This window comes from Neoarius graeffei, chromosome 22, assembly GCF_027579695.1.
Source record: "Neoarius graeffei isolate fNeoGra1 chromosome 22, fNeoGra1.pri, whole genome shotgun sequence".
NCBI classification, from domain to species: Eukaryota; Metazoa; Chordata; class Actinopteri; order Siluriformes; family Ariidae; genus Neoarius; species Neoarius graeffei.
Genome location: NC_083590.1, coordinates 23,108,254 through 23,124,892, shown reverse-complemented (window position 1 = coordinate 23,124,892; position 16,639 = coordinate 23,108,254). Strand labels below are relative to the sequence as shown.

Sequence of the window (16,639 nt, the reverse complement as noted above, 5' to 3'; positions counted from 1 at the left end):
ATCCACTGTACTGTGATACATGATATGAGCAGCAAATTCGTCTCTCCCAGTATTTTCTGTTGTGATATTTGAGACACTGAAATTCTGTTTCATGTTTCCTCTATACTGTTGAACAGAAAGCTCCAGGTAAAGGGATCAGACTCGCCAACACCCAGCTGTGTCTCCATGAACGTCTGTGCATCCTCCTTTGCGCTTTAACATGGGAAACCACTCATCTGTACACAGGTAACATCCCATAATTCTCATAGTTAGTCACTGTAGAGAGAAAGGCCGTGTTACACATCCCTTTATCCAGTCCAGATCATCAGCATTTTGATATTTATCAGTTTGTGATACTTTATTTAGGTCCTAATGCTGCTACACTTTCACTAAACATTTTAGAGTAATTAATATCAATAACGGGCGGCACGGTGGTGTAGTGGTTAGCGCTGTCGCCTCACAGCAAGAAGGTCCGGGTTCGAGCCCCGTGGCCGGCGAGGGACTTTCTGTGCAGAGTTTGCATGTTCTCCCCGTGTCCGCCTGGGTTTTGGGTTTCCTCCGGGTGCTCCGGTTTCCCCCACAGTCCAAAGACATGCAGGTTAGGTTAACTGGTGACTCTAAATTGACCGTAGGTGTGAATGTGAGTGTGAATGGTTGTCTGTGTCTATGTGTCAGCCCTGTGATGACCTGGCGACTTGTCCAGGGTGTACCCCGCCTTTCACCCGTAGTCAGCTGGGATAGGCTCCAGCTTGCCTGCGACCCTGTAGAACAGGATAAAGCGGCTAGAGATAATGAGATGAGATCAATAACTGCACAGTTCAGTGTTTTACAGTGTCACATAATATGGTGGTAAATGCATCTGGATGTGAATAAAAGTAATAGCTAACAAGATGATTAAAACGATCAATAAGGGCTGTACATTTCATCAAGGCTGCTCGATTATTTTGGTCAGTATTGAAATCATGATTATTTAACATGATTACTCATTGACTTTGGATGCATCATGCATTTATTGAAATTTTAAAAATCTAATCTGTATGTATTTATTATTATTATTATTATTAGTCAATGTCCTGTTAGCTTTAGATATCCACTAGGACACTTCCTAAACCTGTTAGCATGTTCTCTCCGTGTCTGGGTTTCCTCCGGGTGCTCCGGTTTCCCCTACAGTCCAAAGATGTAGTTAGGTTGACATGGGGCGGCCTTGGGCTGAGGTGCCCTTGAGCAAGGCATCTGACCCCTGACTGCTCCCCGTGGCTGCCCACTGCTCTGGGTGTGTGTTCACTGCTTCAGATGGGTTAAATGCAGAGGACGAATTTCACTGTGCTTGAAGTGTGCATGTTCAGTTCAGTTGGTCGGGTTCAATGCCCGAACTAATGATCACACATCATTTTTCTTTGGCTAATCAGACACAAGGTACGCCACCACTCTTGCCGGAGCGGTTGGGGGTTAGGTGCCTTGCTCAAGGGCACTTAAGTCAATCCTGCTAGTCTGGGGAATCGAACCAGCAACCTTTTGGTCCCAAAGCTGTTTCTCTAACCATTAGGCCATGACTTCCCCAAGTGACAAATAAAGGTTTCTTTCTTTTTTCATATTTGTCTGACATTTTAAAGACTATTGTTTTCACAGTAACGTAGTTAAATATAATTGTTTAATAGAGAAAAACACTCTGAAATCTCTAAAACTAATTAAACCAATAACTTGGCGTGCTAGCACAGTGTAGCATAGCTTAGCATTGTTAGTACAAATCACTGCTTTGTTCTGTGTGGAGTAAAAGTCAGTGAGGTTTATTATTGATTGATTACTTTGGAGTTAAAGTGACGTTAAAGTACCACTGAAAGTGAGGAGCGCTTCTCGTTTTCCTGCACCTGACTCGAGTTTGTAATGGAAATTTCTAATAAACACTTCAGAACGCTTAGCAGTCGTCTTTTCAGTTATTTATTATAGTAGATCATATAACAGATATATAAAATAGGAAAGGAAAGAGAAGAATAGAAGAAGACACCACTTCTGATGATGCTGAGAGTATGCGCACTCTGAGTTGTGTTTTAGTGGCTGTTATCTATTATACTCTAAAGGCATTCACTTACTGCTTGCATCTTCACGTGATTGGCTCAAGATTTTCTATGAAGCTTTGTTAAAGCGTGCACCTGGCGTGCTCTGGTATGTGCAGGCAGATGCAAGTTAGGGAGAGCTCAAGCTCCCTGCTTATCACCACCGAGGTCAAGAAAGGTGGTTACATCATGAGAAGATGCGTAGTTAGGACGAACTCAAGCACCCTGCTCATTACCACCAAGGCCACAGAAAAGCGATTACAACATTGGAAAAACATCTCTTCTCAGTATATTAGGCCACTTGAGCTCAACACACAGAAACACAGAGAATAATAATGTTCGTCCATTAAATTTCCCTCACAAGTTGAATTAAACGTGCCACAGAGGGCTCTTAAGGAGGGGCGAAATCACACCGGGTTTGACACAAGATAAAGCGAGCATCATTGCGACAAAAGTTTTATCTCGATTATCTTATTTTCATAATCTTTGGAAGCCAAAACTGTAATTGATATTAAAATTCAATTAATTTCCCAGCCCTGCATAACACTCTTCACTGTAAGAACAAGTTAAATTTTCATTAATTACATCATTCAACGACTGTAAATGGTAAATATGAAGGACTGTCTATAATGTTGTATTATGAACTCCATATAGAGAGATCAGACTCACCAGAGCCCAGCTGTGTCTCCATGAAGAGTGATGTGTCTATGGAGCTTCCTTTGCGATTTAAAGATAGAGACCTCGGCATTTAGTAACGTAGATGTAAGTGGAGGCTAGGATCAAATCATCTCACGTCAAGTCTCGCCTCTGGTACACAAGTTTTCGAGTCAGCGTGGATGTGCTGTGCTGCACAGTAAACCTGGCCGAATCAGAGAATTGTTATTAGACCATATATTCTGACTGGCATGCAGAAATATCCACATAGTCATCACTTAAAAATATGTAGCAGATGGCAAAATATATTTTGTAAAGGACTATGTTAACTATGTCATATATTCCTAACACGAATGGGTATTTTCAAATTCTTTGCAATAAATTCACCATTTTATTGTTTTAAGATTAATTTCACTTTCATTTTAAGATAGCTTATTTGTTAAGCTCGGTGACTGGTGCTACTGGTGACTTTAACAAGCAGTTAAATGTAGACTGCCTTTCAGATTTTTCAAGTGTAGGTCATAAAATGACTTTTCCTAGACACCCAATTATTTTTGTTCAGTCGACCGAAAGCTACTGAATTCGAATCACTGACTTCCAATTCTGTTAGGTTTTTTGTTTCTCTTTTTTTTTTCTTTTTTTTTTAAAAGTAGAACAGTTCATGAATTTAAATTCATTAACTCCGCTATTTTAAATTCTCCGCTATTTTTTAACTAATAAATATCAGCGGTCAACAAGCACCTTGGTGTGATCAGCTGTTCATTTAGCGACAATGATGTAACTGTCAGTGCACGGTCAATACCGTGCTTTTAAATCCCCTACTTAAATCCTTAAAATGAGTCATTTAACTCATGTCTTGTGTGATCTGATCTCCAATGGTGAAATAAATCGGTTGTGATATGAGTACAGTTTATTTTAGCAGATAAATTTAATATATAATATGTAAACTAATAAATATTTTATAACATCACGACATATTACTGTCTGTAACTGTTCGTCACTAAAGCGTTTTCTAAGATCATAATGTCTGATATTTTTTTTTTTTTTACACACACAATAAGCGCGTGTGCGTAAAGTTATAGTAAACCACCCCCCGCCTTTTTTTTTTTAATTTTGAGTCGCTGGACCCACCCACCTCCTGGGTTCCGGGACCTCCCACTTCACAAATTAAGCACACCCTAAAATCATTACATAACTTATTTAAATAACTATAGGCCTATCATTAATAATAAAACACAGGTCAATCAAGTTTATCAAGCTGACGATTTCACTCCAAATCAGCAAATCCATTGAATTCCTCATCCTCGGTGTCGCTTCTGAACAACTCTGCCAACTCCAGCGGCAGACGAAGGGCCGTTTCCTCTTCTTCTGCGTGGCTGTCGTCAGACTCGGCATCAGCTTCAGTTATTCCGCGGTGAGAAAAAAACATATATACGTCGCACCGGAGTATAAGTCGCATGGCCAGCCGAACCATGAAAAAAAAAGTGTGACTTATAGTCCGAAAAATACGGTAGTTTAGTCAGTCTGACGATTATAGTCTAAGAAAAGCGTTTCACACTTCGGCGTTTTTGACACATTGTTCTTGCGCCGGGAGATAACGCCTTTATAATAACGTGTGAATCGACACTAGGGCTGAACGATCTATCGTTTTCGACCGAAAATCGCGATCTCAGACAACACGATTTTGGGATTGTCAAAGCCGTGGTTTTTCTCAGTGCTCCTAAACTGACCCATGTTTTGTTTCGTCAATAAATTGTCCTCATTTTTTACACTACAGACAAAAAAAATACATCACTGTGTTCAGGAGAGCCTTGTGACGCTCAATGTGAAAGAATTTTGTGACTATCTCCTTCCGTTTTCGTGTAAATCCCTGTTGTTTGGGGGTCCCCCCTGAGGAAAAACTGCCCTTTTTGTGTGCTGCTCTGTCTCTCAGCTCGCAGCGCGCGGGTGGGGGAGGGGCTGCTCGCTCTCTCTCACACACACGGGAGGGAGGGGCTGCTCCCTCTCAGAGAGACACAGGCTTGTAGCTTCATGGCAAGTCACACATTCAAACAGTACAGCTCAGCTGCTGCAATAGCGACTGCATCACTCTCACAATTTCCCACAGGGGAATTGTTGGCTGTAGTTATAATTTATAATGCTTATGTACATTCTTTTACAAAAGTGCAATATTTTGATGCTGCTGAGCCATTGATCAACCTTTTTTTTTATGTCTGATATGTTGTAGATGGGAACAGTAAAAGAAGCAAAAGTTTACTTAAGAAAGATGGCTCTCTTTTTATTTTTATTTTAAGTTATTATAGGGCTGGGCGATATGGCTGAAATCTGTATCACGATATAAGTGTTTCATATTGGTCGATATCGATAATTATTGAAACATATTTTATGACCTATTTAAAATAAGGACCAGGAGGGGAACCATACCAAATTCAAACATTTTATTTTAAACTTAAACTTCCTCTGACAGCCAATAAGCAAGGAATGTCAACATGCATGTTCAATGTTACGATCACAACGAAAACTGAGCAATTATCAATAATAAAGTGCTTAAAAAACTCAAGTGTTATAAAAACATGAGCAAAGTGTTAAATGTAAACATAGCAAAACCTGCTATGTGAGAAGGACTGTCATATATTTTTAATTTTTTACTGCAAGTTTAGTGCAAAAAAAATTCACCCTCTGGTGAATAACATTTAAAAACATAAATAAAAATATGCACTGCTTTATAAACATAAAATAAATTGAGTGAAACTGAGGTAGACTTAGACTATTCTTAAACTATTCAAGTATATTTTCATTCAAGGTTTAATAAAATAAAAATAGTGTTTTGTAAACATAGAAGAAATTAAAGTAAAACTGAGGTAGACTTAAGACTTTACATCTGTAACATCTGAAATATTCAAGTAGCTTATTTTCACTCAAGGTTTTGTGCTAGGAACACCAGCTGGTTTACCTTCTCTGGTTTTAAAGCTGCCCTGGTGCATGTAACAATATTACCCCCAGTACTAAAGATTCTCTCTGAGGGGGTACTGGTGGCGGGGATACACAAGTACTTTTTTGCCAGCTGAGACAATCTGGGGAAGTTGTGTTTATGGAGCCTCCACCAGTCCAGGGGTTCAGACTCGCTGTCTGCGTCAGGGCACCTCAGGTACCTTTCCAGCTCACTCTCCACTTTTTGTTCATCAGTGAGAGGCAGGTCAACCTCTTCTTGACTCTGCTTTTTGAAGAAGCTCCCCAATGACTTGCGTTGCTTCTTCACGCCCAGTGGTGGTCCAGCAACAGCCGCACCTTCATCTGCTGCTTCCTCAGAGGGCCCTGCCTGTGACTGGCCTTGGCCTTCATTCACTGCCTCAGACACTGCTCTCATTTTAATGACCCCTACCTTCTCTGGTCTGATGTACTGGATTTTGAACCTGGGGTCCACCAAGGTAGCCATGTCAAGGAGATCATCTGTGTCAGGGCCCGCATCAAGATAGGCCATTATTGTTGTCTTCATCTCTTTTGTGAGCTCCGTGTCCCCCTCATTTACTCAGAGCAAATTGGAGCAGAACAGGTAGAGCACAGGTTTCATGTGAGAGACGGTCACATATGACTCACCAGAAAGGGAGTCTGTGAACTCCAGGAGTGGAGCCAAGGCCACATTCATAGACTCAAGGACATCGATGTCCTGCCAAGTTGGGATCAGGTGCCTGGTGTTTTTGTCAGCAGACAGAACTTCAGTAATGGCCTTTTGTTGCTCTAAGACCCTTGCCACCATCTTCTGCCTTGATCCCCACCTGGTTAGTGACTCTGTGGTCAGCTGGTGTGTGGGAAGATGGAGACGTTGCTGTGCTTTCGAGAGTGCACTCTTTTTCTTCTATGAGTAAGAAAAGGTAGAGACCACTTTCTTGCAAACACCTACAGCCCTGTCCACTCTTCTGTCCTTTCTTGCAGCACCTGTAGAAAAAACAATGACAGCATAAATTACAGATAATAAATGAGGTTCAGTAAGTTAGTGTAAAGCTGCCTTCATGAATAATACCACTACTACTAATAATAATAATAATAATAATAACAATAACATTATTATTATTATTATTATTATTATTATTATTATTATTATTATTATTATGCATTAGCTAATAAAATCAATCCAGTAACCAACATGGATGGATGATACCATCTAAATGACAATGCTACTCACCAATTGCAGAATGCAAACGATGGCCAAAACACTGTAGCCTTGTCCAGTCGTTAAGTGAAGTGGCCTTCACCACATTTGCCCCACTATCTGTGGTGATGCACACCATTTTTTGCTCAATTAGACTCCAGGACAGCAGCGTCTCCTTCAACCCTTCTGCAATGACTTCTGCAGTATGGTCATCAGGGAAATATGCCGTTTCGAGGCATCTGGTTTTTAGGTTCCATGTCTCGTCTATGAAATGAACGGTCAAGCTAATGTATGGTTCAGACGTACGGCTTGACCACAGGTCAGAGGTTGTAGCAAAGTATTTGGCTGACAATATTTCCTGTTGCACAGATTCTTTGCACTTCAGGTAAAGTTTGGGAATGGCAGTCTTGGAAAAGTACTTTCGCCCTGGAGGTACATACCGTGGGTCGAGTACGTGGAGTAGATTTTTAAAACCGGGCTTCTCCACCGTGCTGAGAGGAAGCATGTCCTTCGCTATGTAATATGCCACTGCCTGGGTTATATCTTTATGGCGTTTACAGTGGGGCAAAAAAGTATTTAGTCAGTCACCAATTGTGCAAGTTCTCCCACTTAAAAAGATGAGAGAGGCCTGTAATTTTCATCATAGGTATACCTCAACTATGAGAGACAAAATGAGAAAAAAAATCCAGAAAATCACATTGTCTGATTTTTAAAGAATTTATTTGCAAATTATGGTGGAAAATAAATATTTGGTCAATAACAAAAGTTCATCTCAATACTTTGTTATATACCCTTTGTTGGCAATGACAGAGGTCAAACGTTTTCTGTAACTCTTCACAAGGTTTTCACACACTGTTGCTGGTATTTTGGCCCATTCCTCCATGCAGATCTCCTCTAGAGTAGTGATGTTTTGGGGCTGTCACTGGGCAACACGGACTTTCACCTCCCTCCAAAGATTTTCTATGGGGTTGAGATCTGGAGACTGGCTAGGCCACTCCAGGACCTTGAAATGCTTCTTACGAAGCCACTCCTTCGTTGCCCAGGCGGTGTGTTTGGGATCATTGTCATGCTGAAAGACCCAGCCACGTTTCATCTTCAACGCCCTTGCTGATGGAAGGAGGTTTTCACTCAAAATCTCATGATACATGGCCCCATTCATTCTTTCCTTTACACGGATCAGTTGTCCTGGTCCCTTTGCAGAAAAACAGCCCCAAAGCATGATGTTTCCACCCCCATGCTTCACAGTAGGTATGGTGTTCTTTGGATGCAACTCAGCATTCTTTCTCCTCCAAACACGACAAGTTGAGTTTTTACCAAAAAGTTTTATTTTGGTTTCATCTGACCATATGACATTCTCCCAATCCTCTTCTGGATCATCCAAATGCTCTCTAGCAAACTTCAGACGGGCCTGGACATGTACTGGCTTAAGCAGGGGGACACGTCTGGTACTGCAGGATTTGAGTCCCTGGCGGCGTAGTGTGTTACTGATGGTAGCCTTTGTTACTTTGGTCCCAGCTCTCTGCAGGTCATTCACTAGGTCCCCCCGTGTGGTTCTGGGATTTTTGCTCACCGTTCTTGTGATCATTTTGACCCCACGGGGTGAGCTCTTGTGTGGAGCCCCAGATCGAGGGAGATTATCAGTGGTCTTGTATGTCTTCCATTTTCTAATAATTGCTCCCACAGTTGATTTCTTCACACCAAGCTGCTTACTTATTGCAGATTCAGTCTTCCCAGCCTGGTGCAGGTCTACAATTTTATTTCTGGTGTCCTTTGACAGCTCTTTGGTCTTGGCCATAGTGGAGTTTGGAGTGTGACTGTTTGAGGTTGTGGACAGGTGTCTTTTATACTGATAACGAGTTCAAACAGGTGCCATTAATACAGGTAATGAGTGGAGGACAGAGAAGCCTCTTAAAGAAGAAGTTACAGGTCTGTGAGAGCCAGAAATCTTGCTTGTTTGTAGGTGACCAAATACTTATTTTACTGAGGAATTTACCAATTAATTCATTAAAAATCCTACAATGGGATTTCCTGGATTCTTTCCCCCCATTCTGTCTCTCATAGTTGAAGTGTACCTATGATGAAAATTACAGGCCTCGCTCATCTTTTTAAGTGGGAGAACTTGTACAATTGGTGGCTGACTAAATACTTTTTTGCCCCACTGTATCTGCTTTATCATAAGGCACTGATGTCGAGTACCTCTCCATGGTGGTCTGCTGCTTTTGTTGCGTTTGTCGAGGTGCTTTGATATGGCTGTATTCCAAAGGGTGAGCGCGGCTGAGGTGGTAAAACAAATTGGTCGTATTACCACTCTTGCTGGGGACCACGGTCTTGCAAATTTTGCAGACAACATTTGTCTGACTACGATCCGATTTAAAAAAAAAACAAAACAAAAAACTCCCACACTGGCGAGCTGACCTTACTGACTTTATCCACAATTTCCTCGCTCATTCCGGCACTCCTCTTTCTTTTCTTGGCCACGCTGTTTCTGGAAAAAAAATAAACACGACCACGAGACAACGAGATGGCGCAACCAAACGCGATACTGTTACATGATTGGCTATCAGCGTGTCACTCCCCATGCGTTGCTAGGCATCAGAGGATGAGTGCCTTTGCTCATGCAACCAAGCTTGCTTCGCAACAACAGTTGATTGAAAGCGGACCTAAACCAGAGAGGGCTCTGGCTAATGCTTGTTTCTTGAAAAAAAAAAACATTCTATCGAAACGTCCTATCGAACGCATTTTCTATTGATATCAAGTACGTGTCTATCGCGATACGTATCGTTATCATTTTATCGCCCAGCCCTAAGTTATTATAACTTGTTCCTCAGGCACTCAATGTTAATAAACAGGCCTACATTTGAAATCTGTTGACCTCAGTTTTCATTCTTGCATTAGCTTTATGGAATTCATTGTATTAATTAATTTGCACTGAAGTGTGCAAATTAATTAATACAATGAATTCAAGTGTAAGTGTGTAATGTTTGATGTATGATGTGTTTTGTACCAGTCCGATTGATTCCTCTATTCCAGGGGTTTTCAAATTCATTGAATGCGACCCTCCCCTTGGAGTAGGTCAAGACAACCGAGCCCCCCTAACCCCCCCCCCCCCCCCCCCCCCCCCCCCCCAAACCCAAACCTAAATATTCCCCACACAGGTGTGTTTCAATAATAACTGATAGGCCAATACATGTTTTTTCTTCTTTTGTTTAATGTATCAAATTGTTTTTCTTGTAACAAAGTAGGCCTACATCCATTTAAAAAAAAATTCCTAAAATTCATTCATAAAATATGATAATAAAATAATGTGATATAATAAAATATATTAATACATGAATTAAACAGACGCCAATGTAAAATTTAACTCACGTCAACAACAGGAAAAAAACATGAAAACCTGAATTTAACAGACGTCAACTTAATAATGTCATCGGAAAGAACATATTCCGAGATTTAGGCTACTTGTGCACATTGAAAACCTCTTATTATTTTAACAACTAGGCATAGCTTGTGTGTTGTTGATAGCCTATTTCTGTTTCTCGCCTATGCGTGTAAGAACATTGTCAATGCGAGCAATGAGGGCGCGCCTTCGATGCGCACAGATGTTCGATGCGGGGTTGTGCAGAAGACAGAAAAAGTCACAAGTCATCCTGCACTTGTAGCCTTGAGCGGTATTTGTTTTTGATCAGGGTGAGCGCGGAAAACCCACATTCACATGGGTAAGTGGAGGTGAAGGGGATCAGGACTCTCATGGCTTTGGCGGACACATGGGGAAACTCACTCTCGACACTCAACCAGAAACGCGTAATCGGCATTTCCACCAGTCTCTGCTTTAAGTCCAAGTTTGAGCTCAGCTCGACAAGAGCCTCCTCCTCTTGAAGGCTCAGTGCATCGCGGGCTGTGGCTGGGAAAGAAAAAGGATTTCTGATCCACTGGTTTCCCAGTGGCTCCTCTCCAAAGTACTCGGCAAACTGATCACGCAGCCCGTTCAGATGTGCGGTGATGACCAGTTGGACAGAGCTAGGCGGCAGCGCTGTCTTCTCCAGCACATCCTCCAAGGTTGGGAACATTTCCATTGAGCCCCTTGCAACACGAGCACACCACGCATCCAGCTTCCTCCTGAATCCAGTCACTTGATCGTGTGCAGTGAAGACATGACCCTCTTTGCCCTGGAGAGAGGTATTGAGGGAGTTGATCTTATCGAAAATGTCGGCCAGATAGGCCAACATAGCGAGCCAGTTCATATCTGCCAGGTGTTTAGCGAGAGGAGAGTTTATCTCCGTGAGAAAGAGGAGGACTTCATCTTGCAACTCACAGAGCCTGGTGAGGACTTTGCCCCGAGAGAGCCACCTCACCTCGGAATGCAGGAGCAGCTGCTTGAAGCGAGCGCCCATTTCGTCGCACAAGATGGAAAACAGGCGCGCGTTTAAGGCACGCGATTTAATTGTGTTTACAACTTTCACTGCCTCATCCAGAACGACACACAATTCTTTAGGCATCGTTTTTGCTGCTAATGCCTGGCGATGGATGATGCAGTGATTCCAGACAGCGGCAGGGGCAACGGTCTGCACTTGTTTCACAAGACCGCTGTGACGGCCGGTCATGGCTCTTGCCCCATCCGTGCATATGCCATAACATCGGCTCCACTCAAGTCCCTCGTTCTGGTAAAACTCATTCAAGGCCTTGAAAATTTCATCTGCTGTTGTGCGGGCAGGGAGGGGAACGCAAAACAAAAAATCCTCATGCACCCTTTGCTCATTGATAAACCGGACATAAACCATCAATTGAGCGCAGTGTGCGACGTCAGTGGACTCGTCCAGTTGAATGGCGTGGATGGGGCTTTGACGAACACAGTTTACGACTTGCTCTTTGACATCGTAAGCCATGTCGGATATTCGTCGCTGAATGGTGTTGTCAGACATGGGTATGGTGTCGAGTTTAGCGGCAGCTGCTTCTCCCAGCATCACTGAACACATTTCTCTTGCTGCAGGGAGCAAAAATGTCTCTCCATCACTATGAGGCTTGCCTGCCTTCGCTATTCGGAGAGCTGCACGATAAGATGCTTCCGTTGCCTTGATGTTCATGGTGCCAAACGAGCGCATAACTGCTTTTTGCGACCGCAATTCATCAAGTTTCCTCTCAAAAAACTCGAGTGGCTTGTTGACTAAATTTGTGTGTTTTGTTTCCATATGACGCCGCAGTTTGCATGGGCACATACTGTCATTTGCTAGCATCTCGTTGCACACCACACATTGTGGCAGAGGTGTGCTCTCAGAACCTGCCCATGTAAAACCTAATTTTAAATAATCAGGATCATATTTCCTACGTTTTTTAGCTCCGGACTCCTCCGCCTCTGCTGATTTCTGTTGTGGTGGAAGAAGAAAACGATGCATTTTTCATACACACACGAAGAACTAGCCCACTGGAGATGCTTACAGAATGTGATCGTTATACCGTAAGTCCTCCAATAGTAGTCACGGCGACTATTAACAAAAATCGTTTGGACCAGGCTACAAATAGGGGCAGACTATAATATGAAGGAGTATAAGTTTAAATACAATAACAAATACAATAGGTTTTTATTTGCTGAAAATTGTTTTAGACCAGGCTACTAAAAGAGGCAGGCTACTATTAGGGGCCAGGCTATAAATTTGAGGGATTGCGGTATTTCTGCTAGTGTTTCTCCGCGCCTCCCCAGTGACTTTTTGGCACCCCCCAGGGGAGGCGTGCCTCACCTTTTGAAAACCACTGCTCTATTCTAAATGATTACTATTTGAGAGTATTTTATGCAAATGACATATGTAAATTTATGCAAATTTGTTTCAAGGTCATCCGATTGACCCCACCCCCCCTATATTTTCAATCGGTGGAGAACCCTGCAGATGATACTGTATATTATCTTATTTTAAACATTTTATATTTCATTGGATTTTGATTAATAATGAAAGCCATGTGACCTTATTGGCTGGATTTAGCAACTACTAATGCCTTCAGCAAAGACAGTACAATTGCCTTTAGCAACTACTAATGCCTATATCAGGGATGTGCATTACAAAGACTCTCTTCGTCCTGTTGCTCTATAGACTCCTTACGAGCGAGTTCAGGAAAACCACGTACAGAGGCAACATTTGTTGCTTAAGAGAGTCTCTCAACTCTCTCTTTAGCTCTAAAGGGCTGCTCAGTTATTTTGGTCAGTATTGAGATTAAAATTATTTAACATGGTTACGCGTTGATTTTTAATGCAGCATGTATTTATTGAACTTTTAAAAAATGAATATCTGTACGTATTATTATTATTATTATTATTATTATTTGTAGTAGTAGTAGTATTGAATGTCCTGTTAGCTTCAGACATCCACTCGTACACTTCCTAAACCTGACAATATTCATTGTCTGACGTGTTGGGGACGATTATTTTAACAGTAATGCAGGCCTAGAAATTTATATATTTTTTCACCAGCCAGCTGGACTAGTTACCTTCCAAAGTAACTCGCCAAACAGAAAATCAACTAGCCAAAATTTGTTCATGTATGAATTTTACTTCTGTCAAAAATAACACAAAAGAGAGTCGTTACCATTGTTCATGACTAATGTGCATTTATTTCAAGACCCGAGTATTTTGATACTGTTGTTAAATACATAAATGAGAACAACACACGTAGTGGATGTTCATTATGTCTAACTATTACAAATATTTTAAGTTCGTTTCTTAGACAAGTATATTTTTTAAGTTTGTTACCTTGTTAACAGTTTCGGCGAGAATCTCCCGCCTTCTTCAGAAACAGTTTCTGAAGAAGGCGGGAGATTCTCGCCGAAACTGTTAACAAGGTAACAAACTTAAAAAAAATATACTTGTCTAAGAAACGAACTTAAAATATATGAGAACAACACAAAGCACCATAATATAATATCAACAAATAATATATTGGAAAACTTGGCAACTTGGTGTACGAGTATTGAAAGCAAATATACTTACTATCATGACTATAGCACCCAAAATATGTCCAACATGCTTTCTGTATTTAACCATTTATGAGAGAGAAAGCATTCGGAGCTTCATATTAACTAGGAATCAACTTGAAAAAAATTAATTATTCCATAAAAATCGTATCGCAGCCAAGGCCTACCCTGCTCCCACGTTTGCTTATAAGTCCTTTGTCGTTTCTCCTTCTTGTACGCTTTACGCCTTTTTCTCCTCTTCAGACCGAGGTCTCTTTGTCCCCGTCTCTGGCGGTTTCTGTACACCTTTCAGAAAATTCCACATCGCAACGTAGCTTTGGCAGATGTAGATGTAAACGACAACAAAAACACGTGTTTAAATGGGCGATAATGTGGCCACATCTATTGAATTTGATAACGTGATGTGGCAGCGGGAACGTCGGTCTGTGAATGGAGGGCGGAGTCAGGGAAGGTAAGTGGTGGAATCATTGCACCTGATGGGGATTAACCTGCGTTTGTGTGTCTTCCCCAGTGACCGCGCCCTTTAAAAGGAGAGGAGAGCAGAGAAAGGGAGCTCTCTCTCCCAAACCAGAACACGTGTGTGTGTGTGTGTGTGTGTGCGCGCGCATGCACACGCGCAGCTGGGAAGTGATAAAAGGTTGAAAAGCTAGCAATAAATAGCTCATTGAGAACTCAGTTCTGGCCTGCCGTGCTTCTGTGCTCCACCCACCTGGTCCAATACTACACGTGATTACCGCGATATTCAACGAGATGCGTTATATGCATGCGCAGTAATGAAAAAACCGACAGCCTGACTCGTACACGATATGATTCGGAATTCTTCAATATTTTCCATCCTGCCGATAAACACATCGATTAACACAGACACGGCACACAATATGTGGCGGCTTTAGTTGACGGTGTGTCTGAATCTTCGCTTCATATATATTTATTCCCAACTAGCCAGCCGGGCTGACTAGTGGCAGGGATTACCTGCCAAATGACTTCGAGCCCTGAGATATATATATGTCATATCTTCGCTTCGTATGTGTGTGTTTTTTTTTTTTTAACACAGATTACACACCCACACACACAGTGGATATAAAAAGTGTATACACCCAGTTAAAGTGATCGTTTTTTCTGATGTATGAAAATGAGACCACGATAAATAATTTCAAAACTTTTCCCACCTTTAATGTGACCTACAACCTTTACAATTCAATTAAACAAATCTGTTAGGGGAGGGGGAAACATAGAATAAGCTGGTTGTATAAGTATGCACACCCTTAAACTAATACTTTGTTGAAGCAACTTTTGATGGAATTACAGCATTCAGTCTTTTTGGGTCGGAGTCTATCAGCCTGCCACATCTAGACTTGGCAATATTTGCCCACTCTTCCTTGCAAAAGCGCTCCAAATCTGTAAGATTGCTTAGGGTGTCTCTTGTGCACAGCCCTCTTCAGGTCACCCCACAGATTTTCAACTGGATTCAGATCTGGGCTCTGGCTGGGCCATTCCAAAACTTTTTTGGGGTCATTGTCGTGCTGAAAGATGAAATTCGTCTTCAGCTTTCTAGCAGTCACCTGAAGGTTTTGGGCCAAAAATGACTGGTATTTAGAACTGTTCATAATTCCCTCCACCTTGACTAGAGCCCCTGTTCCAGCTGCCGCCACCATGCTTCACTGTGAAGCATGATGCTGCCGCCACCATGCTTCACCCTGGGTATGGTGTCCTTTTGGTGATGTGCAGTGTTGTTTTTGCACCAAACATACCTTCTGGAATTGTGGCCAAAAAGTTCAACCTTGGTTTCATCAGACCAAAGCACATTTTCCCACATGCTTTTGGGAGAGTTGATGTATTTTATTTTACAAAATTTAGTCAGGTATTATCCTGTTTGGGTTGAGTGGCGACCTTTAATAAAGCCTGTTTGACCATCTGATATAATTGATGGTAGAACAACTTCTAAGCGGCTAGCCAACATTTTGGAAAGAATTTTACTGTCTACATTTAAAAATAAAATGGGGCGATACGCATTGCATTCTAAAGGTTTTTTTTTTCCTTTTTTCAGGATAAGTGAAATAACTGCCTGTCGCATAGTTGGAGGAAGAGAGCCAATAATTTATGATTCCTCAAATATAGAGAGCAAAATAGGGGCAAGTTGATTGGAGAATTTCTTAAATTCACTTGGAAACCCATCGGGGTCCTGGAGTTTTTCCATTTTGCATGGAGTTAATGGCATTTTTAAGCTCCACTATTGAAAATGTCTCTTCTAAACCAGCAGCAATATCATTGTCAATTGTGGGGATATCTAGTTTTACAGAAAATGAATCAGAGTATTTCCCAAGAGATTCTGTTGTATACAATTTTGAGTAAAATTTGTAAAAACATAAATTTCCGAATGGCCCGTGTGCTTGGCGCCTGACTCGTCAGTTATCTCCGCTATAGTTCTGTCTGCGGCTTTCTGATGGAGTTGATGAGCAAAGATTTTCCCAGTCTTTTCACCCAATTCATATGTCCTACTTTGTGTTTTATTAATGAGATTCTCGGTGCGTCTGGTTAGTAAGAGATCAAGCTCGGTTTGAAGGACTAATCATTGTTTGAGTAAGTCGTTAGATGGGGCAAGTGCAGGTGTTGCATCAAGATGCAAAATATCATTTGTTAAGTGCTCGAGTCTTGCGTTCTGGCTTTTTTTGAGCTGTGCACTATATGATATAATTTGTCCCCTCAAATATGCCTTCATTGACTCCCACACCACCGAGGGAGACATTCCTGGGGTCTGATTTTGTTCAAGAAAGAAGGTTATTTCAGTTTAAATAAATTTAACAAAATTTTAATCAGAGAGCAGTAAGGAATTCAGGTGCCAAGG

General features: G+C 41.6%; 1 protein-coding gene across 1 annotated transcript in view; it reads left to right on the top strand.

Moving 5' to 3' along the window:
* Positions 1–16,639, top strand: part of LOC132870779 (NACHT, LRR and PYD domains-containing protein 12-like) — a 165,524-nt gene that overhangs the window by 33,311 nt on the left and 115,574 nt on the right. Inside the window, 1 exon segment of the mRNA XM_060904635.1 lies at positions 117–225. Coding sequence (XP_060760618.1) covers positions 200–225 — 26 coding nt within the window. The 5' untranslated portion in view covers positions 117–199.